We start from the raw sequence: 22244 nt of genomic DNA on the forward strand, positions 1-22244 counted from the left end.
TTGTGCTACAGGAAGCAAATTTTTACACTGGTGCTACTCTCTGTTTATCTATGCATAGTGACTTTAACTCTACCTACATGTACATATTACCTCAATTAACCGGTGTCCCTGCACATTGACTCTGTACCAGTACCCGCTATTGTTATTTTACTGCTACTGATTGACAGAGTCGAAAGCCTTGGCCAGGTCGATGAATATGGCTGCACAGTATTGTCTTTTATTGATGGCGGTTATGATATTGTTTAGGATAATTTTAGGAAGAGAGGGTCCAGATTATCTAGCCCAGCTGATTTGTAGGGGTCCAGATTTTGCATCTCTTTCAGAACATCAGTTGACTGGATTTGGGTGAAGGAGAAATGGGGGGGGGGCTTGGGAAAGTTGCTATGGGGGGTGCAGAGCTGTTAACTGGGGTCGGGGTAGCCAGGTGGAAAGCATGGCCAGCCGTAGAAAAATGCTTATTGAAATTCTCGATTATCTATTGGTGATGACAGTGTTTCCTAGCCTGAGTGCAGTGGGTTCTCCATGTCCCAGAACTTTTTGGAGTTTGTGCTACAGGATGCAAATTTTTACGCTGGTGCTACTCTCTGTTTATCTATGCATAGTGACTTTAACTCTACCTACATGTACATATTACCTCAATTAACCAGTGTCCCTGCACATTGACTCTGTACCAGTACCCGCTATTGTTATTTTACTGCTACTGTTTAATTATTTGTTACTTTTATTTTTTACTTATCTATTTTTTACTTAACACTTATTTTCCTTAAAACTGCATTGTTGGTTAATTAACAGCTTGTAAGTAAGCATTTCACAGTAAGGTCTACCACACCTGTTGTATTCGGCGAATGTGATTTGATTTCTATGGGGTGGTTTATCTTGGGTTTGTGAAGAATCACTTAATTTTCTTATTTTCTTTTTACAGCTTTCGTGTGTTACATTTGACATTTTAGTCATTTAGCTCTTATCCAGAGCGACGTACAGTAGTGAATGCATACATTTCATACGTTTTTTTTTTTTTCATACTGGCCCCCGTGGGAATCGAACCCACAACCCTGGCGTTGCAAACAACATGCTCTACCAACTGAGCCACATGGGACGTGTTGTCAGCTACCCCTTGAAATTAATTTCGATCTTTATGATTAGCATCATTGAGTATCATCATTATCGCCATTCACAACTTGTGTGATACACTTGAGTAACAACCTGACCCCACTGCTCACCCCTGTGACGTGTCGTTGCAGCAATCCAGTCCTGGCCTCGTCTAGTATTTCTCGCGAGAATTTAGTTCTGTGTTCCCGAGACGTGTTTCCCTCGGAAACGTTTTGGCCACACCTATTATCGACAAGCGGATAGATGGGTTAGCAACGTAGGCGAATGTTTGCTACTACATCAACATAGTCAGCTAAATTAACACGTATTATTAATTTAAAACGGTCATTTTTTTGTCGGCATATCAACATATAATTATGGATTCCGTCAACGCTTTCAACTTGGAGGTAAAAACATGAAACTGTCGGTTAGCTACGCTACGCAGCTATTCTGCTAACTAATCTAGCTAATGTTAGCTAGTTGAATTGTCGATGTATTGGCTAAATATGTCCTAATTTAGCCAACTGTGTGTCATGTTACTAAAATGATCTAGCCCACCAGAAGGACAATGTGTTTATGAAATGTAATAGCAAATCAAACGTTAGCTAGCTAAGCTACCCACTTTTCGACCTTCCAATCTACAACTCAAAAATGACTACGCAGCTAACGACAACAATCTAAAAGCTATCATACAAAGATGATGGCGAACTTTGACCCTTCTTGTTGACCTAAGGAGATGGAGCATCAACCTCAATAGTTTTCTTGCTCAACTGGTCTGCCATTAATGTATAACCAGTGCCATAACCTGATAGTGATAGTGTGAACGCTATTGCACGGCCAGTTTTCTGTTTTGTTGGGCTGATAGGCTCGGCTTGTTATCGGCAAATACGCCAATGGTGGCTGATTTAGCTAACTAACTAGCCGTAGTTGGTTTTGTTGTAGTTAATGCAGAAGCACATGGTTATGTCGCTAAAAGTTTAATGCTAGTTGCCCAGTTGTTACTATGTAAAACGTGAGTTATGTCTAACTGAAAAATACAACGTAACGTGGATATAACTGAAGTGTTATGGGGGTAACGTTAACAAACGTTATTCCGGTTAGATAGCTGTCTTCCTCTGGCAGGTGACTAGACTGTTTTTTTGTAAAGTTTTTTTTGCCTAATCCGAAATATGTCAGTTTCTCCTTCACGTTGTGTATGTTATTCTGTATTTGCACCACGTGTTCAGTGTATATAAAGGTTCAGTATAAATAAAGGTGAAATAAAAAATTAAATAAAAAATAAATATGAATCAGTATTTCTCCCCCCCTGAACTTGACCTGTCTACCCTCACCCCCCTCAGTTCTGGTCTAACTGTTTATAAAAACACATGTGCATTTGGGATTTATGTGGAGTCTGGATTAGATGACCTCGTTTAGGTGCTAGCTAAAGGTACTCTCCGTTTTCCTCCTTGTCCAGTTATTCTCCATGATTGACATGAATCCTCCAATATCACGAGCAAAGATGATGTCAGTCACTAAATCGGCAATAAAGGCTATCAAGGTAAGTTAGGCCAACATTAGAGCAACGTGTGAATGTTTCTCATTGGAAAATGAAATATGTAAAAAAAAAATGATGCCAAAATGTGACCTTGTTTAGATTCACACCATGAAACATTTGATCCCGTTTCCACTTCTTGTCTCCCTCTCAGCTATACAAGCATGTTGTCCAGATTGTGGAGAAGTTCATCAAGAAGGTAAGTCATGGAAACGCAACCAAGGAACTACTATCAATAGTGGGTCACTTTGCTTTCAGACAATGCCAGTAGCTTTCGAACGCATATAACAAAAACAAACCTTTTTTTTTTACCCTTATTGTAATTTTGTAGACCAGTGATAATAACATCAGTTACTTGTTACTCCAGTGTAAGCCAGAACTGAAGGTTCCTGGTCTATACGTGGTGGATTCCATCGTCCGACAGTCCCGACATCAGTTTGGAGTGGATAAGGACGTCTATGGACCCAGGTTCCAAAAAAACTTCACCCCGACTTTCCAGAACCTCTACCTCTGTCCACACGATGACAAGGTGGGTTATTACTGTAACAGTTTTTTCCAGTGTTCCACCAAGTCAGGGATGCACTGTTTTTGTTCAAGCGATAACACACTAATCAGAGGTTAAATCGTGGATGTTTGTATTCAATTTAATCAGTGGTTAAATAGTGGATGATTGTATTGACTTAATCAGTAGTTGGGTGGGGTGTGGCTGTATTGAGCTGGTTCAAAAATTAAGAGTTGAAACCTTATTCTTTCTGATATTCTTAATGGCCAACTAAAGCAGAACATAACTGTAAACCTCTCATTACGGGTTCTTATTCCTCCCCTTTCTGTCTCCCTTTCCCTCTCTCCCTGCAGAGTAAGATCATCCGTGTTCTCAACCTGTGGCAGAAGAACGCTGTATTTGAGATGGACATCGTCCAGCCCCTGTTGGACATGGCTGCTGGCTCCTTAGTCCATGCTCCCTCCCCCCAGGAGGACCTCCAGGCCCAGCCCCAGGTGCCCAGTTCTTCCATAGCTGCAGTCCACACCCCGGTCTCCAGTTCTTCCATAGCAGAAGCCCTGCCCCAAGTCTCCAGTGCCTCCATAGCAGCAGCCCTGCCCCAGCTCCCCCCACAGCTCCAGAACCCTGAGGCCCTGGCTGCTGTGGCACAGCTTTTCCAGTCTGGACAGGGACACGAGGTGAGAGCTATTATAGAATGAAAGTATGCATCACAATACCAGGTCAGCCATGATGAGTGCACCCATAGAGATCCTGTATTCTGTTTCCTACTTATATGAGTGTACCCATGAGTTTACCTGTCAAATTACCATGGTCAGTGGTTCTATTCCAGTTATACTCATTCTAAGTATTTTGTTATAGTTACACTATTACACACTACTAGCTCATATACCCCAGAACAACATGACTGTGACAGAAATTCACCATTGCTCTTTCTTGACCAATCCATTTGGCTGTTTACTGTAAACTAGTTAATTCTTCTGAAAAAAAAGTTCTATACCAGCCCAATAAAGGATAAATGCGTAGTATCTTGCTTGTCACCAAGGTAGTAACTGATTGGGTGGATTAAGTGTAATTCTGCTATATTCCTTCCTGTCTGTCCAGCTTCAGAAGATCCTCCAGAGGTTCCAGCCAGGGCAACAGACTCCACCTATGGTTCACAACACCGTGGCTGACCAGAACCACTCACAGATGGTCCAAGGCCAGCATAATACACACCATCCACTGTTGAACACACACCAGACACATCCTACGGAGCAGAAGAATTCACTAGCTAAGGTAATGAAGTTTTGTACTTCAGGCACATTTTTGACCAACAGACAATTTCAGAGGCCTAATCTAACAGGACAGCTTTTGATTTCTGATTTATTAGGATCGCAATTAGCGACAGCTAGTCTTACTGGGGTCCAACACATAACAAAATAGTTTTTTTGTATGTCACATATTACATTTATTTCAAGCCCTTTTTACATTAGTAGATGTCACAAAGTGCTGTACAGAAACCCAGCCTAAAACCCCAAACAGCAAGCAATGCAGATGTAGAAACATGATGGCTAGGAAAAACTCCCTATAAAGGCAGGAACCTAGGAAGAAACCTAGAGGGGAACCAGGCTGAGAAAGGTGACCAGCCCTCTGTCTGTGCCGGGTGGAGATTATAACAGTACATGGCCGTTAAGGCCCAAGCGTTCATAGATGACCAGCAGGGTCAAATAATAATCACAGTGGTTGTTGAGGGTGCCACATGTCAGTACCTCACAAGTAAATGTCAGTTGTCTTTTCATAGCTGAGCATTCAGAGGTCGAGACAGCAGGTGCGCTAGCGAGAGAGTTGAAAACAGCAGGTCCGGGACAAGCTAGCACATCCGGTGAACATGTCAGGGTTCCATATCAGCAAGCAGTACAGCCAGGTGGACTGAGTACAGCCAGGTGGACTGAGTACAGCCAGGTGGACTGAGTACAGCCAGGTGGACTGAGTACAGCCAGGTGGACTGAGTACAGCCAGGTGGACTGAGTACAGCCAGGTAGTCTTGAGGCATGGTCCTAATGGAGGGTGGGGGGGGGTGGAGAGGGGAGGGAGGAAGGAGAGGGGAGGAGAGAGAGAGAGAGAATTAGAGGGAGCATACTTAAGTTCACACAGGACACCAGATAAGACAGGAGAATTACAGCAGATATAACAACCTGACCCTAGCCCCCCCGGCAGCATAGAAACTGGAGACTGGGTGGGTCGGGGACACTATGGCCCCGTCCGACGATACCCCCGGACAGGGCCAACCAGGCAGGATATAACCCCACCCACTTTGCTAAAGCACAGCCCCCACACCACTAGAGGGGTATCAACAGACCACCAACTTACTACCCTGAGACAAGGCTGAGTATAGCCCACAAAGATCTCCTCCACCGCACAAGCCCGCGCAAGACCAGACAGGAAGATCATGTCAGTGATTCGACCCATTGAAGTGATGCATGGACGTCATGGCAGAGCACCAGTAAGCCGGTGACTCAGCCCCTGTAATAGGATCAAAGGCAGAGAATCCCAGTGGAGAGAGTGGATCCGGCCAGGCATTCACAGCAAGGGCGGTTCTTAGCTCCAGTGCCTTGCCGTTCACCTTCACACTCCTGGGCCGGACTACACTCAATCATATGACCTACTGAAGAGATGAGTCTTCAGTAAAGACTTAAAGGTTGAGATTGAGTCTGCGTCTCTCACATGGATAGGCACACCATTCCATAAAAATATAGTGCTATAGACGAAAGCCCTGCTTCCAGCTGTTTGCCTAGAAATTCTAGGGACGGTAAGGAAGCCAGTGTCTTGTAGGTGTAGGTATGTACGGCTGGACCAAATTGGAGCAAGCAAAGCCCACGTAATGCTTTGTAGGTTAGCAGTAAAACCTCGATCAGCCCTAGCCTTAACAGGAAGCCAGTGTAGAGTGGCTAGCACTGGAGTAATATGATCACATTTTTAGGTTCTAGTCAAGATTCTAGCAGCCATGTTTAGCACTGACTGAAGTTTATTTAGTGCTTTAGCTGGAGAGTAGAGCATTGCAGTAGTCTAATCTAGAAGTGACAAAAGCATGGATTAGCTTTTCTGCATAATTTTTTGACAAAGTTTCAAATGTTTTAATTGTTATGAAGATGGAAATATTATGTCCTGGCTGTGTTCATCAAACGAGAGATCAGGATCCAGATTAACGCTGATGTCCTTCAATTTTATTTGAGACGATTGTACAACCATCAAGATGAATTGTCATATCATACAGCAGATATCTTTGTTTCTTGTTACCTAGAACTAACTGTTTGGTCTGATTTTTAAAAGTAAACATTTGCCTCGCTTCACTTCCTTACGTCTGAAACACAGGCTTCCGGGGGGGGGGGGGGGGGGGGGGGGGGGGCAATTTTGGGGCTTCACTGTGTTTCATTGAAATGTACAGTGGTGTGTCGTCCGCATAGCAGTGGAAGTTGACATTGTGTTTCCCGAATGACATCACCAAGAGGTAAAATATATAGTGAAATCAATAGTGGTCCTAAAACGGAACCTTGAGGAACACCAAAACTTAAAATTGATTTGTTAGAGGACAAATCACCCACAGAGATGAACTGATACCTTTCCGACAGATAAGATCTAATCCAGGCAAGAACTTGTCCGTGTTGACCAGTTTGGATTTCCAATCTCTCCAAAAGATTGTGGTGATCGATGGTGTCAAAAGCAGCACTAAGGTCTAGGAGGACAGATGCAGAGGCTTGGTCTGACGCCATTAGGGGAGGTGGGATGATTTCGTCCCACACTATTCAACAGCCAGTGAAAAATCAGAGCGCCAAATTTAAAACCACAAAATGTCATAATTCAAAGTTAAACATAGGACTATTTTACACCATTTTATAGATACACTTCTCCTGAATCGAACCACGTTGTCCGATTTCCAAAAGGCTTTACAGCGAAAGCAAAACATTAGATTATGTTAGGAGAGTACATAGACACAAATAACCACACAGCCATTTCCAAGCAACTAGCATGCATCACAAATACCCAAAACACAGCTAAATGCAGCACTAACCTTTGACGATCTTCATCAGATGACACTCCTAGGACATCATGTTACACAATACATGCATTTTTTGTTCGATCAACTTCATATTTATATCTAAAAACAGCATTTTACATCGGCGTGTGACGTTCAGAAAATATTTTGCCTCCAATACTGCCGGTGAATCAGCGCTACAATTTATAAAAATACTCATCATAAACGTTGATAAAATATTAAACTGTCATTCAAATAATTATAGATGAACATCTCCTTTATGCTAACGCTGTGAAAGATTTCAAAATAACTTTACTGGGAAAGCACACTTTGCAATAATCTGAGTACTGCGCTCAAAAATACACTAGGTAATACAGATAGCCGCCATTTTGGAGTCATCTAAAATCATAAATTGCATTAGAAATATTCCCTTACCTTTGATCTTCATCAGAAGGCACTTCCAGGGATCCCAGGTCCGCAATAAATGTTGTTTTGTTCGATAAACTCCGTAATTTATGTCCAAATAGCTCCTTGTTGTTCGCGCGTTCAGTTCAGCTACTCCAAATGTAGGAAGCGCGCCGAAAAGAAAAGTAAAAAAAAAAAAAAATCTATTTACGTTTGTTCAAACATGTCAAACGTTGTAAAGCATCAATCTTTAGGGCCTTTTGAACGCGAAACTTCAGTAATATTCCAACCGGACGGTTCCTGTGTCTTGAAAAACGTTTTGGAACACAGGTCACTTCTCACATGAACGCACGCCAATGAACTGATGGGTCTACAACTTCCCAGCCTTCTTGTTCGGTCTCTGTTCATCATTAGACGCCTCAAACAACTTTCTAAAGACTGTTGACATCTAGTGAAAGCCTTAGGAACTGCAAAATGAACCTTAACTCACTGTGTTCCATTGGCAATGACTTGAAAGGACTACAAGCACCAGAATTCTCACTTCCTGGTTAGATTCTTCTCAGATTTTTGCCTGCCATATGAGTTCTGTTATACTCAGACATCATTCAAAGAGTTTTAGAAACGTCAGTGTTTTCTATCCAAATCTACTAATAATATGCATATTTCAGTTCCTGGGCCCGAGTAGTAGGCCGTTTAATTTGGGTACGTTTTTCATCCGGCCGTGAAAATACTGCCCCCTACCCTAGAGAGGTTAACCTGTTGTGGTATAGGGGGCAGTATTTTCACGGCCGGATAAAAATCGTACCCGATTTAATCTGGTTACTACTCCTGCCCAGAAACTAGAATATGCATATAATTAGTAGATTTGGATAGAAAACACTCTAAAGTTTCTAAAACTGTTTGAATGGTATGTCTGAGTATAACAGAATTCATATGGCAGGCCAAAACCTGAAAAGATTCCATACAGGAAGTGCCCGGTCTGACAATTCGTTGTCCTTCTGTTGCATCTCTATCAAAAATACAGCATCTGTGCTGTAACGTGACACTTTCTAAGGCTTCCATTGGCTCTCTAAAGCCGCCAGAAAGTGGAATGGGGTGTCTGCTGTCTCTGGGCAAAGTACAGCAGCGGAGTTTGTGAGTGGTCAGCCTGGGGACAGTGAGACTGAGATGCGCGTTCACGAGACTTCTCCATGTTTTTCTTTCTCTCTCTGAATGAATACAACGTTGCCCGGTTGGAATATTATCGCTATTTTACGAGGAAAGTAGCATAAAAAATTATTTTAAACAGCGTTTGACATGCTTCTAAGTACGGTAATGGGATATTTGGAATTTTTTGGTCACAAAATGTGCCCGCGCGTTACCCTTCGGATAGTGACCTGAACGCACGAACAAAACTGAGGTATTTGGATTATTTGGAACCAAAACAACATTTGTTGTTGAAGTAGAAGTCCTGGGAGTGTATTCTGATGAAGAACAGCAAAGGTAATCCAATTTTTCTAATAGTAATTCTGAGTTTAGGTTGTCCCAAACTTGGTGGGTGTCAAATTAGCTAGCCGTGATGGCCGAGCTATGTACTCAGAATATTGCAAAATGTGTTTTCGGCGAAAAGCTATTTTAAAATCGGACATAGCGATTGCATAAAGGAGTTCTGTATCTATAATTCTTAAAATAATTGTTATGTATTTTGTCAATGTTTATCGTGAGTAATTTAGTAAATTCACCGGAAGTTTTCGGTGGGTATGCTAGTTCTGAACATCACATGCTAATGTAAAAAGCTGGTTTTTGATATAAATATGAACTTGATTGAACAAAACATGCATGTATTGTACAACATAATGTCCTAGGAGTGTCATCTGATGATCATCAAAGGTTAGTGCTGCATTTGGCTGTGTTTTGGGTATTTGTGATGCATGCTAGTTGCTTGGAAATGGCTATGTGGTTTTTTGTGCCTATGTACTCTCCTAACATAATCTAATGTTTTGCTTTCGCTGTAAAGCCTTTCGGAAATCGGACAACGTGGTTCGATTCAGGAGAAGTGTATCTATAAAATGGTGTAAAATAGTCCTATGTTTGATAACTTTGAATTATGACATTTTGTGGTTTTAAATTTGGCGCTCTGATTTGTCACTGGCTGTTGAATAGTGTGGGACGATTTCGTCCCACCTCCCCTAGAGAGGTTAAACGGTTATTTACCACTTTAACTAGTGCAGTCTCTGCTATGATGGGGTCTAAAATCAGACTGGAACATTATTTGTCTTCAGGGAGACGGTGAGTTGCTGCGCAACACCCTTTTCTCCCAAAACTGAGGAATGGGATATTCAATAAAGACTGATTTATATATTTTTTTAAAACATTTTCTGGGTCAAGGTTTGGCTTTTTTAAGAGAGGCTTTATTACTGGCACTTCTTTAGTGAGTTTGGTACACATCTGGAGGATAGGGAGATGTTTATGTTCAACATAGTAGGACCAAGTACAGGAAGTAGCTGTTTCAGTAGTTGGAATAGGGTCCAGTATACAGCTTGACGGTTTAGAGGTCATGAATGTGTTGAGACACAGGATTTTTAAAAACTTGCCTCCGTTGATCCGAGGTCCTGGCAGTTCTATGTAGACTCGGTACAACTGAGATTTGGAGAAGTACTCCTCATAGAGGAGTCCGTAATTTTCTTATTAATGATGGTTCTCTTTTTCGTCTAAGAAGTCGATTAATTAATCACTGCTGAAGTGAAAGCTCTCTTGGGGAATGCTGCTTTTTAGTTAGCTTTGCGACAATAAATGTTGTATTGTTCTTATTCTCCTCAATTAGGTTTGGAAAAATATGATGATCGAGCAGCGGTGAGGACTCTTCGATATTGCACGGTATTGTCTTTCCAAGCTTGTCGGTTGACTTCCAGTTTGGTGGAACTCCATTTCGATTCCAATTTTCTGGAGGCTTGCTTCAGGACTCTGGTATTTTCTGTATACCAGGGAGCTAGTTTCTTATGACAAATGTTTTTTAGTTTTTAAGGGTGCGATTGCATCTTGGGTATTACGCAAGGTTAAATTTAGATCCTCAGGTGGTTAACCGATTTTTGTACTCCGGCGACCTTGGGTAGGTGGAGGGAGAAAGGAAGGGCATCTAGGAATTTTTGGGTTGTCCGAGAATTTATAGCACGGCTTTTGATGATCCTTGGTTGGGGTCTGAGCAGAATATTTGTTGAGATTACAAACGTAATAAAATGGTGGTCCGATTAGTCCAGGATTATAAGGAAAAACATTAACATCCACAACATTTATTCCATGGGACAAAACTAGGTCCAGAGTATGACTGTGGCAGTGAGTAGGTCCGGAGACATGTTGATCAAAACCCACTGAGTAGATGGTGGCTCTGAAAGCCTTTTGGAGTGGGTCTGTGGACTTTTCCATGTGAACATTGATGTTACCAAAAATGTGAATATTATCTGCCTTGACTACAAGGTCCGATAAGCATTCAGGGAACTCAGTGAGGAACGATGTATACGACCCAAGAGGCCTGTAAACAGTACCTATAAAACGTGATCGAATAGGCTGCATATATTTCATGACTAAGAAGCTCAAAAGACGAAAACACATACTTTTCCCCCCCTTTGTAATTTGAAATTTGTCGTAAACGTTAGCAACACCTCCACCTGTGCGGGATGCGTGGGGGAGATATGGTCACTAGTGTAAACAGGAGAAGAGGTTCACCCCCCCCCCCCCCCCCCCCATCCCTATGGTTCCCAACACCATGGCTGACCAGACATTACAATTTGCATACATTTAAAAACATTAACGTGTAGTGTATGTGAATCTATCAGTTACACATACATGTCAGTACATACACACAACAAGTAGGTCACATGGGGGAGAGGCGTTGTGCCTTGGTTTTCTTGAAGCCTCCCTGAGAGGGATGGTCAGACACAGATATTACGTCTAGTGTGATTTTTATGGATGTCTAAGTAAATCATTGTGGATTTGGAGCTAAATTATGCTCTTCTCGTTGTTATGGATGTGGAGCTAAATTATGCTCTTCTCGTTGGTATCGATGTGGAGCTAAATTATGCTATGCTCGTTGTTATGGATGTGGAGCTAAATTATGCTCTTCTCGTTGGTATCGATGTGGAGCTAAATTATGCTATGCTCGTTGTTATGGATGTGGAGCTAAATTATGCTCTTCTCGTTGGTATCGATGTGGAGCTAAATTATGCTATGCTCGTTGTTATGGATGTGGAGCTAAATTATGCTCTTCTCGTTGGTATCGATGTGGAGCTAAATTATGCTCTGCTCGTTGTTATGGATGTGGAGCTAAATTATGCTCTGCTCGTTGTTATGGATGTGGAGCTAAATTATGCTCTTCTCGTTGTTATGGATGTCGATCTTCAGAAACTCCTGGACCGTTTTGATTATGACGACGAACCAGAAGAAGTAAAGAGAGAGGAGATGAATCCCCTTGTTCCAGGGAACCAGTACGACGGCCATTTTCCTGGTCAGATGCAGCCCAACGTGGAGCAACCGTTTCAGGGCCAGCCTGGGAGACAGCAGACACCTGGTGGAGGATACCCTGGTCTGAACAAGGGCTACAGCCAGAGCCAGCACACTGACCAGGGAAACTCCAGAGAAAGAGAAGATCCGTCTGGGAGGAGGGAGGGGAGGCAGCGTGGTCACGGCAGGAGGTCACGCTCCAGGTCTGGCTCTCGGTAAGAAGCTGCCTATTGTTGATATTAGTTGGTAATGTTTAGGAGACCTCTAATGGAATCCTGTTTGTTCCCACCTTTTAGCTTGGCTTTTAGTCCGCCGTATTGCTGTTTTTAGCTTGGCTTTTAGTCCGCCGTATTGCTGTTTTTAGCTTGGCTTTTAGTCCGCCGTATTGCTGTTTTTAGCTTGGCGTTTAGTCCGCCGTATTGCAGTGTTAGCCTGGCGTTTAGTCCGCCGTATTACTGCTTTAGCTTGGCGTTTAGTCCGCCGTATTGCAGTGTTAGCTTGGCGTTTAGTCCGCCGTATTACTGCTTTAGCTTGGCTTTTAGTCCGCCGTATTGCTGTTTTGAGCCTGGCCTTTAGTCCGCCGCTTTGAGCCTGGCCTTTAGTCCTCCGTATAGCGCTTTTTTTATGTCATCTATTTTATCTTGTTTGCTTTTATATATTTAATTTGATTGTTTTACTTTAGTGCTTTAGTTCTCTCCAACCCTGTTCCTGGAGAGCTACCCTCATGTAGGTTTTCACTCCAACCCCAGTTGTAACAAACCTGATTCAGCTTATCAACCAGGTAATTATTAGAATCAGGTGCGCTTGATTAGGGTTAAAGTGAAAACCTACAGGACGGTAGCTGTTCAGGAACAGGGTTGGAGAGCCCTGATTTTAGTGTGTTGTGATTTTAAAAGCATTTTAAATAAGTTTTGATTTCTCCAGTTCTCCCAGGAGAAAGAGGTCCAGGTCTGGTTCTCCCTCCCGGAAGCCCCGACACTCTTCACAGCGCTCTGGGTCCCGCTCCAGGGAAAGTCGCTGGAACTCCCCTCGCTCCCGCTCGCAGGAGAGGAAGGAGAGAGAGAAGGACAAAGACCGTAGACAGAAAGGTCTGCCCAGCATCAAGAGCCAGACGCTCAGTGGTACGTACTGTCAGATACACAAGGACTGCGTCCCAAAATGGCACCCTATTCCCTACTATATTTGACCAGGGCCCATATCGAATGTTTCCCTCGTTGTGTAGTTTGCACCACGACTCTGTGGGTGGGCCAGCTAGACAAGAAGACTTCTCAGCAGGACGTCATGTGTTTACTAGAGGAGTTTGGTCAGATAGACTCCATCAATGTAAGTATGAAGCTGACACTGATCTACTCAATGGCAACCTATTCCCTTTTATAGTGCACTACTTTTCACTGGAGCCACATCAGAAATAGTCTTATAACAGAGCGCTCTATATAGGACGTAGGGGGGAGATTGACCCTGAAAAATACACTAGGCTGTTGTGAAAGGGAACAATTTAGGAGCTAATACCAACCTTCTTTATCTCCTCCAGATGATACCTCCTCGGGGCTGTGCCTACATAGTGATGGTTCACAGGCAGGATGCCTACAGAGCTCTACACAAACTCGGCAGAGGATCCTTCAAGGTCAACCAGAAAGCCATCAAGGTACTTTTTGATTTATGTTAACTAGTATGGGCTATGTGGGACGGTAGCGTCCCACCTGCGGGACACAGCCAGTGAAATAGCAGGGCGGCAAATTCAAAACAGCAAAAATCTCATAATTCAAATTTCTCAAACATACAACTATTTTACACCATTTTAAAGATACACTTCTCCTTAATCCAACCACGTTGTCCGATTTCAAAAAGGCTTTACAGCGAAAGCAAAACATTAGATTATGTTAGGAGAGTGCCTAAAAAATAAAAGCCACACAGCCATTTTCCAAGCAAGAACAGGCGTCACAAAAACCAGAAATACAGCTAAAATTAAGCACTGACCTTTGATGATCTTCGTCAGATGGCACTCATAGGACTTCATGTTACACAATACATGTATGTTTTGCTCGATAAAGTTCATATTTATATCCAAAAACCCCATTTTACATTGGCCCGTAATGTTCAGAAATGCTTTTCCTCCGAAAACTTCCGGTGATTGAGCACATCAATTTATAGAAATACTCATCATAAACGTTGATAAAATATTAAACTGTTATTCAAAGAATTATAGATAAACATCTCCTTTATGCAACCGCTGTGACAGATTTCTAAAAAGCTTCACGGGGAAAGCACACTTTGCAATAATCTGAGTACAGTGTTCAAAAAACATCAGGTAATACAGACACCCGCCATTTTGGAGTCATCTAAAATCATAAATAGCATTATAAATATTCACTTACCTTTGATGATCTTCATCAGAATGCACTCCTAGGAATCCCAGGTCCACAAATGTTGTTTTGTTCGATAAAGTCCATCATTTATGACCTTTTTTTGTTAGCGCGCTCAGTAAGCTACTCCAAATGTAGGAAGCTCGCAGAAAATTTCATGACAAAAAGTTATATTTAAGTTCGTAGAAACATGTCAAATGATGTATAGCATCAATCTTTAGGGCCTTTTTAACATACATCTTCAATAATATTCCAACCGGACGATTCAAACGTCTTCAAAAATGTAATGGAACACAGCTACCTCTCACGTGAACACGCGCAACTGAGGCCATGTCATTCTCTCGGTCATCAGACTCCAGGAGGTCTTGTTCGCTCTCTGTTCACTGCAAAAGCCTGAAACAACGTTTTAAAGACTGTTGACATCTAGTGGAAGCCGTAGGAAGTGCAAACTGAACCCTAAGTCACTATATACTGAATAGGCCCAGTCTTAAAAAACTACAAACCACTTCCTGGTTGGATTTTTTTCTCTGGTTTTTGCCTGCCATATGAGTTCTGTTATACTCACAGACATCATTCAAACAGTTTTAGAAACTTCAGAGTTTTCTATCCGAATCTACTAATAATATGCATGTCCTACGTTCTGAGCCCGAGAAGTAGGCAGTTTAATTTGGGCACGTCATTCATCCGAATTTCCGAATACTGCCCCCTGTCACTAAAAAGTTAAACCAACTCTTTTTATAATGTGGTAAAATTATTCTGATCGAAGGAGAGACAGTCAAACAAAACAGTTCAACTTTATTATTGAATTACTGCAGTCATGGAGCTTGTCAACGACCCCACCCATGGGTTATTTGTTGAGAACCCAACCAGCAGGGATATACTTCGGCAAGACGGAGCTGCTCTTCCTCCCGGGGAAGGACTGCCCGTTCCATGATCTCGCCATCACGGTTGACAACTCCCTTGTGTCCTCCTCCCAGAGTGCTAAGAACCTTGGCGTGATCCTGGACAACACCCTGTCGTTCTCCACTAACATCAAGGCGGTGACCCGATCCTGTAGGTTCATGCTCTACAACATTTGCAGAGTACGACCCTGCCTCACACAGGAAGCGGCGCAGGTCCTAATCCAGGCACTTGTCATCTCCCGTCTGGATTACTGCAACTCGCTGTTGGCTGGGCTCCCTGCCTGTGCCATTAAACCCCTACAACTCATCCAGAACGCCGCAGCCCGTCTGGTGTTCAACCTTCCCAACTTCTCTCACGTCACCCCGCTCCTTCGCTCTCTCCACTGGCTTCCAGTTGAAGCTCGCATCTGCTACAAGACCATGGTGATTGCCTACGGAGCTGTGAAGGGAACGGCACCTCCATACCTTCAGGCTCTGATCAGGCCCTACACCCAAACAAGGGCACTGCGTTCATCCACCATTGGCCTGCTGGCCCCCCTACCTCTGAGGAAGCACAGTTCCCGCTCAGCCCAGTCAAAACTGTTCGCTGCTCTGGCACCCCAATGGTGGAACAAGCTCCCTCACGACGCCAGGACAGCGGAGTCAATCACCACCTTCCGGAGACACCTGAAACCCCACCTCTTTAAGGAATACCTGGGATAGGATAAAGTAATACTTCTAACCCCCCCCTTAAAAGATTTAGATGCACTATTGTAAAGTGGTTGTTCCACTGGATATCATAAGGTGAATGCACCATTTTGTAAGTCGCTCTGGATAAGAGCGTCTGCTAAATGACTTAAATGTAAAATGTAAATAAGCCACAGCTGTTTTATAGCAAAGTCCATCCTCCTGGATGTTCATGACAAATCACAGATGAGAGAATTTATACAAAGGTACATTTTGCTCTCATGCAACAGACATCAATATTTACATGGCGCCAAATATCTATTAATTTACTGCTTGCTTATATAGGAATACTAATGCAACCGTAGACACTAGGTCCTTTCCTTAAATAAACTGGAGATGGAGTCTCCCTGGCACCGACAGACAGGCACACAGACACTAATCATGGAATGGAATGTTGTCTTATCACCAAGCCATCGTAAATCTACTGTCAACGTGAAATCTGAGGCTTCTCTCTCTTCACACAGAAACATGACTTCTAAACACTCTATTCAGTTGAATCTAAGAAACAGTCAGTGGTAACTACTAATATAGGATTACATTCTAATATTTTGGGGCAGTCAGGCAGCCGAGTGGTTAGAGGCAGTCAGGCAGCCGAGTGGTTAGAGGCAGCCGAGTGGTTAGAGGCAGCCGAGTGGTTAGAGGCAGCCGAGTGGTTAGAGGCAGCCGAGTGGTTAGAGGCAGCCGAGTGGTTAGAGGCAGCCGAGTGGTTAGAGGCAGCCGAGTGGTTAGAGGCAGCCGAGTGGTTAGAGGCAGCCGGAGTGGTTAGAGGCAGTCAGGCAGCCGAGTGGTTAGAGGCAGTCAGGCAGCCGAGTGGTTAGAGCGTTGGGATGGTAACGGAAAGGTTGCTGGATCGAATCTCTGAGCCAACGAGGTAAAAATCTGTTCTGCCCTTGAACAAGGCAGTTAACCCACTGTTCCCCCGGATTGCCGTCATTGTAAATAAGAATTTTATAAGCAACATCTCAAGACATCAGTCAGGAAGTGGGTCTTCCAAATGGACAATGTCCCCAAGCATTCTTCCAAAGTTGTGGCAAAATGGCTTAAGGACAACAAAGTCAAGGTATTTGAGTGGCCATCAAAAAGCCCTGATGTCAATCCTATAGAAAATTTGTGGGCAGAACTGAAAAAGCGTGTGCGAGCAAGGAGGCCTACAAACCTGACTCAGTTACATCAGCTCAGTCAGGAGTAATGGGCCAAAATTCACTCAACTTATTGTGGGACGCTTGTGGAAGGCTACCTGAAACATTTGACCCAAGTTAAACAATTTCCATGTTGTCTGTAGCTTGTGATGTGTGGAAACACTTTGTTGCTTTTATGGATTTTGTCTTGTTGCTATTTGTCCTGTCTGCATGCCATGTCTTGCTTGTCCTATGTTGCTCTGCGTGTGCTCACTGCTCATTGATTGTCTGTATTGTAATTGTTTTTAATAATCTGCCCAGGGACTGCTTTTGAAGATTAGCCGGTTGGCTAAAACTGGCACTTTTACTGAAATGTTGATTAATGTGCACTATCCCTGTAAAAAATAAACTCTAAAACAATTTAAAGGCAATGCTACCAAATACTAATTGAGTGTATGTAAACTTCTTACCCACTGGGAATGTAATGAAAGAAATAAAAGCTGAAATAAATCATTCTCTCTACTATTATTCTGACATTTCACATTCTTAAAATAAAGTGGTGATCCTAACTGACCCAAAACAGGGAATTTTTACTAGGATTAAATGTCAGGAATTGTGAAAAACTGAGTTTAAATGTATTTGGCTAAGGTGTATGTAAGCTTCCGACTTCAAGTGTGTATGTGTGTGTGTGTGTGTGTGTGTTTTAGTCAAGCAGTAATAATCAGTCGACCAATAGCCTAACGACCAAACAGTCGACCATTCAACTAATTGGGGTCAGCCCTAAGAACATCAATGTTTTATTTTCAATTAGAAAAGTGAGATTTGGAGAGTGAAGACCTGGAAACAAAATTTTGGGGGGGATGAATTTACCAAAATATATCAGATTTTATATGGCCCTACAACTGTAGACTGACAGATCAAAATCGCTAACAATAAACACCCTTTTTGAGATTGCGCAAAGGTAAATGTTTCCCTCAAAACAATCAATGTAAATCTGATTTTGTCAAGTTTAAAATGTCATTATTCGTGTATAGAGGGTGGTTCATTATAAGATACTTGATCAGCCCGCTTTCCCAGGATTCTTTTCATTCTGGCCAGTTAACACCGGCCCAGTGTGCCAAATATACCTGAAAGCCCGGCAAGGCCATGCTAATTTTAAAATGTGTGTATTCATTATTAGCGTGTTTCTGTATGGAATGCAGGTACATTAGGGCACATGGGTCAGATCATTATCGGCGTGAAAAAAATTGGTACGACCAAATCGTGCTGGTGCCATCAACTGAAAAAATTATATTTTGTTGTTTAGTGTCTAATGGTCTCTATAGAGCCCTGTTGGTTTAGTGTATAAATATATTGTGTTTATTTATAATGGTCTCCATAGAGCCCTGTTGGTTTAGTGTATAAATATATTGTGTTTATTTATAATGGTCTCCATAGAGCCCTGTTGGTTTAGTGTATAAATATATTGTGTTTATTTATAATGGTCTCCATAGAGCCCTGTTGGTTTAGTGCCTAAATATATTGTGTTTATTTATAATGGTCTCCATAGAGCCCTGTTGGTTTAGTGTATAAATATATTGTGTTTATTTATAATGGTCTCCATAGAGCCCTGTTGGTTTAGTGTATAAATATATTGTGTTTATTTATAATGGTCTCCATAGAGCCCTGTTGGTTTAGTGTATAAATATATTGTGTTTATTTATAATGGTCTCCATAGAGCCCTGTTGGTTTAGTGTATAAATATATTGTGTTTATTTATAATGGTCTCCATAGAGCCCTGTTGGTTTAGTGTATAAATATATTGTGTTTATTTATAATGGTCTCCATAGAGCCCTGTTGGTTTAGTGTCTAAATATATTGTGTTTATTTATAATGGTCTCCATAGAGCCCTGTTGGTTTAGTGCCTAAATATATTGTGTTTATTTATAATGGTCTCCATAGAGCCCTGTTGGTTTAGTGTCTAAATATATTGTGTTTATTTATAATGGTCTCCATAGAGCCCTGTTGGTTTAGTGTCTAAATATATTGTGTTTATTTATAATGGTCTCCATAGAGCCCTGTTGGTTTAGTGTATAAATATATTGTGTTTATTTATAATGGTCTCCATAGAGCCCTGTTGGTTTAGTGTATAAATATATTGTGTTTATTTATAATGGTCTCCATAGAGCCCTGTTGGTTTAGTGTATAAATATATTGTGTTTATTTATAATGGTCTCCATAGAGCCCTGTTGGTTTAGTGTCTAAATATATTGTGTTTATTTATAATGGTCTCCATAGAGCCCTGTTGGTTTAGTGTATAAATATATTGTGTTTATTTATAATGGTCTCCATAGAGCCCTGTTGGTTTAGTGTATAAATATATTGTGTTTATTTATAATGGTCTCCATAGAGCCCTGTTGGTTTAGTGTATAAATATATTGTGTTTATTTATAATGGTCTCCATAGAGCCCTGTTGGTTTAGTGTATAAATATATTGTGTTTATTTATAATGGTCTCCATAGAGCCCTGTTGGTTTAGTGTCTAAATATATTGTGTTTATTTATAATGGTCTCCATAGAGCCCTGTTGGTTTAGTGTATAAATATATTGTGTTTATTTATAATGGTCTCCATAGAGCCCTGTTGGTTTAGTGTATAAATATATTGTGTTTATTTATAATGGTCTCCATAGAGCCCTGTTGGTTTAGTGTATAAATATATTGTGTTTATTTATAATGGTCTCCATAGAGCCCTGTTGGTTTAGTGTATAAATATATTGTGTTTATTTATAATGGTCTCCATAGAGCCCTGTTGGTTTAGTGTCTAAATATATTGTGTTTATTTATAATGGTCTCCATAGAGCCCTGTTGGTTTAGTGTCTAAATATATTGTGTTTATTTATAATGGTCTCCATAGAGCCCTGTTGGTTTAGTGTCTAAATATATTGTGTTTATTTATAATGGTCTCCATAGAGCCCTGTTGGTTTAGTGTCTAAATATATTGTGTTTATTTATAATGGTCTCCATAGAGCCCTGTTGGTTTAGTGTATAACCTAAATATATTTTGTTTATGTAGATTGCGCAGGCTTTGAACAAGGTTTTAGAGGTAACTAGTGTTTTCACGTTACCATCATTTTGACTTTGATGCCAGGTTTGGTATCACAACGCGCGATACCAAAACGATACCACAGCAACAAAGAAAAAAACACATGATCTAAAGTCACTGAATAACCACTGGGCTTTACAGTGAACAATATGTTGATAATTGATAGTACGACTAAAATAACCAATTCTTTCAAAAATGAAACGGCCCTATTAAATTATAGAAGAATCTTACATTTTCCTGATTCAAAACCATATCTGAGACTCAGAGCACTACATGGCCAAAAGTATCTGCTCATTGAGCATCTCATTGCAATGTCATGGGCATTAATATGGAGTTGGTCCCCCTTGCTGCTATAACAGCCTCCACTCTTCTGGGAAGGCTTTCCACTAGATGTTGGATGATTGCATTCAGCCACGAGCATTATTGAGGTCGGGCTCTGATGTTGGGCGATTAGTCCAGGCTCGCAGTCAGCGTTCCAATTCATCCCAAAGGTGTTTGATTTGGTTGAGATCAGGGCTCTGCGCAGGCCAGTCAAGTTCTTCCACACCGATCTCGACAAACAGCTTCTGTATGATCTCACTTTGTGCACGGGTGCATTGTCATGCTGAAACAGCAAAGGGCAAAAACTGTTGCCACAAAGATGGAAGCACAGAATCCTCTAGAATGTTATTGTACGCTGTAGCCTAGCCCAAAACACGAAAAACAGCCCCAGACCATTATTCCTCCTCCACCAAACTTTACGGTTAGCACTATGCTTTGGGGCAGGTAGTGTTCTCCTGGCATCCTCCAAACACAGATTTGTCTGTCGGACTGCCAGATGGAGAACGCGTTTCCACCGCGCCAGAGTCCAATGGCGGTGAGCTTTACACCACTCCAGCCGATGCTTGGCATTGCGCATGGTGATCTTAAGCTTGTGTGCGGCTGCTCGGCCATGGAAACCCATTTTATGAAGCTCCAGACGAACAGTTATTGCGCTGACGCTGCTTCCAGATGCAGTTTGGAACTCGGTAGTTAGTGTTGCAACCGGTGACAGACGATTTTTTTTCCCATGCTTCTGCACTCTGTGGTCCTGTTCTGAGCTTGTGTGGCCTACCACTTTGCAGCTTAGCCGTTGTTGCTCCTAGACGTTTCCACTTCACAATAACAGCACTTACAGTCAACCGGGGCAGCTCTAGCAGGCAGAAATCTGACGAACTGACTTGTTGGAAAGGGTGGCATCCTGTGACAGTGCCACGTTGAAAGTCACTGGGCTCTTCAGTACGGGCCAATGTCTATGGAGATTGCATGGCTGTGTGCTCGATTTAATACACCTGTCAGCAACGGGTGTGGCTGAAATAGCCGAATCCACTCATTTGAAAGGGTGTCAACATACTTTTGGCCATGTAGTGTATCAGCGTTCATTTACTGAACTCTGGACATAATGTTGGGTTAAATGACATTCATTATACATTAGTGTATTAATGTATTAAATGAATAGTTTACTTCCAAAACAACAAACACTTTGAAAGCTAGTTTCTGAAGCTTCTATATTGCAATAGTCTACATACCATAGAAATACAATGGATTTTTACACAGTATACTGCGATTCCCAGAGTGCATTTCAACTCCCATGGTGCAATGCTCCGCCCAGGCTGCCGGCTGGCTACTGCTAGCAAGCCCAGAGAAACGCAAAGTAGTCTTAATATATTGTAATATATAAATTGAGTGCATTTCACATTTACTTTTGAGTTGTAATCATATTATAATGCTCACATGAATGTCATGCTGAATATATGTTCATGTCATTGTCACTCAAATTATTCAATTTTTGTGGGGGAGCTAAAACCTCCCATGCACTACTTTAACACCTTTTGCTTAGTAGTTTCTGTGTGCTGACCCTCATCTCCTCTGTAAGTAAAGTATTCCCATACTTTGCTTCTGGAGCCAGTTGTCAACAAGCTGCGGACGTGGAGGTATGGTGTTTTCCTTAGAAGAAGCCATGCTGTCGGCGTTCTCTCTCCTCTCACTTGCTTATCAAATGTGGCTCGCTTTCATC

The 22244-nt window shown here is 42.0% G+C and overlaps 1 protein-coding gene across 1 annotated transcript in view; it reads left to right on the top strand.

The window, feature by feature from the left end:
• The first annotated feature begins 1318 nt into the window (after window positions 1–1318).
• Window positions 1319–22244, top strand: part of LOC106581524 (SR-related and CTD-associated factor 4) — a 51773-nt gene continuing 30847 nt past the window's right edge. Inside the window, exons 1-10 of the mRNA XM_014163627.3 lie at window positions 1319–1496; window positions 2546–2629; window positions 2778–2822; window positions 2991–3152; window positions 3479–3802; window positions 4227–4400; window positions 11920–12233; window positions 12943–13139; window positions 13241–13341; window positions 13550–13663. Coding sequence (XP_014019102.3) covers window positions 1467–1496; window positions 2546–2629; window positions 2778–2822; window positions 2991–3152; window positions 3479–3802; window positions 4227–4400; window positions 11920–12233; window positions 12943–13139; window positions 13241–13341; window positions 13550–13663 — 1545 coding nt within the window. The 5' untranslated portion in view covers window positions 1319–1466. The remainder of the gene's footprint in view (window positions 1497–2545; window positions 2630–2777; window positions 2823–2990; window positions 3153–3478; window positions 3803–4226; window positions 4401–11919; window positions 12234–12942; window positions 13140–13240; window positions 13342–13549; window positions 13664–22244) is intronic.

This window comes from Salmo salar, chromosome 20 (genome assembly GCF_965601325.2).
Source record: "Salmo salar chromosome 20, fSalSal1, whole genome shotgun sequence".
In the NCBI taxonomy this organism is placed as follows: domain Eukaryota; kingdom Metazoa; phylum Chordata; class Actinopteri; order Salmoniformes; family Salmonidae; genus Salmo; species Salmo salar.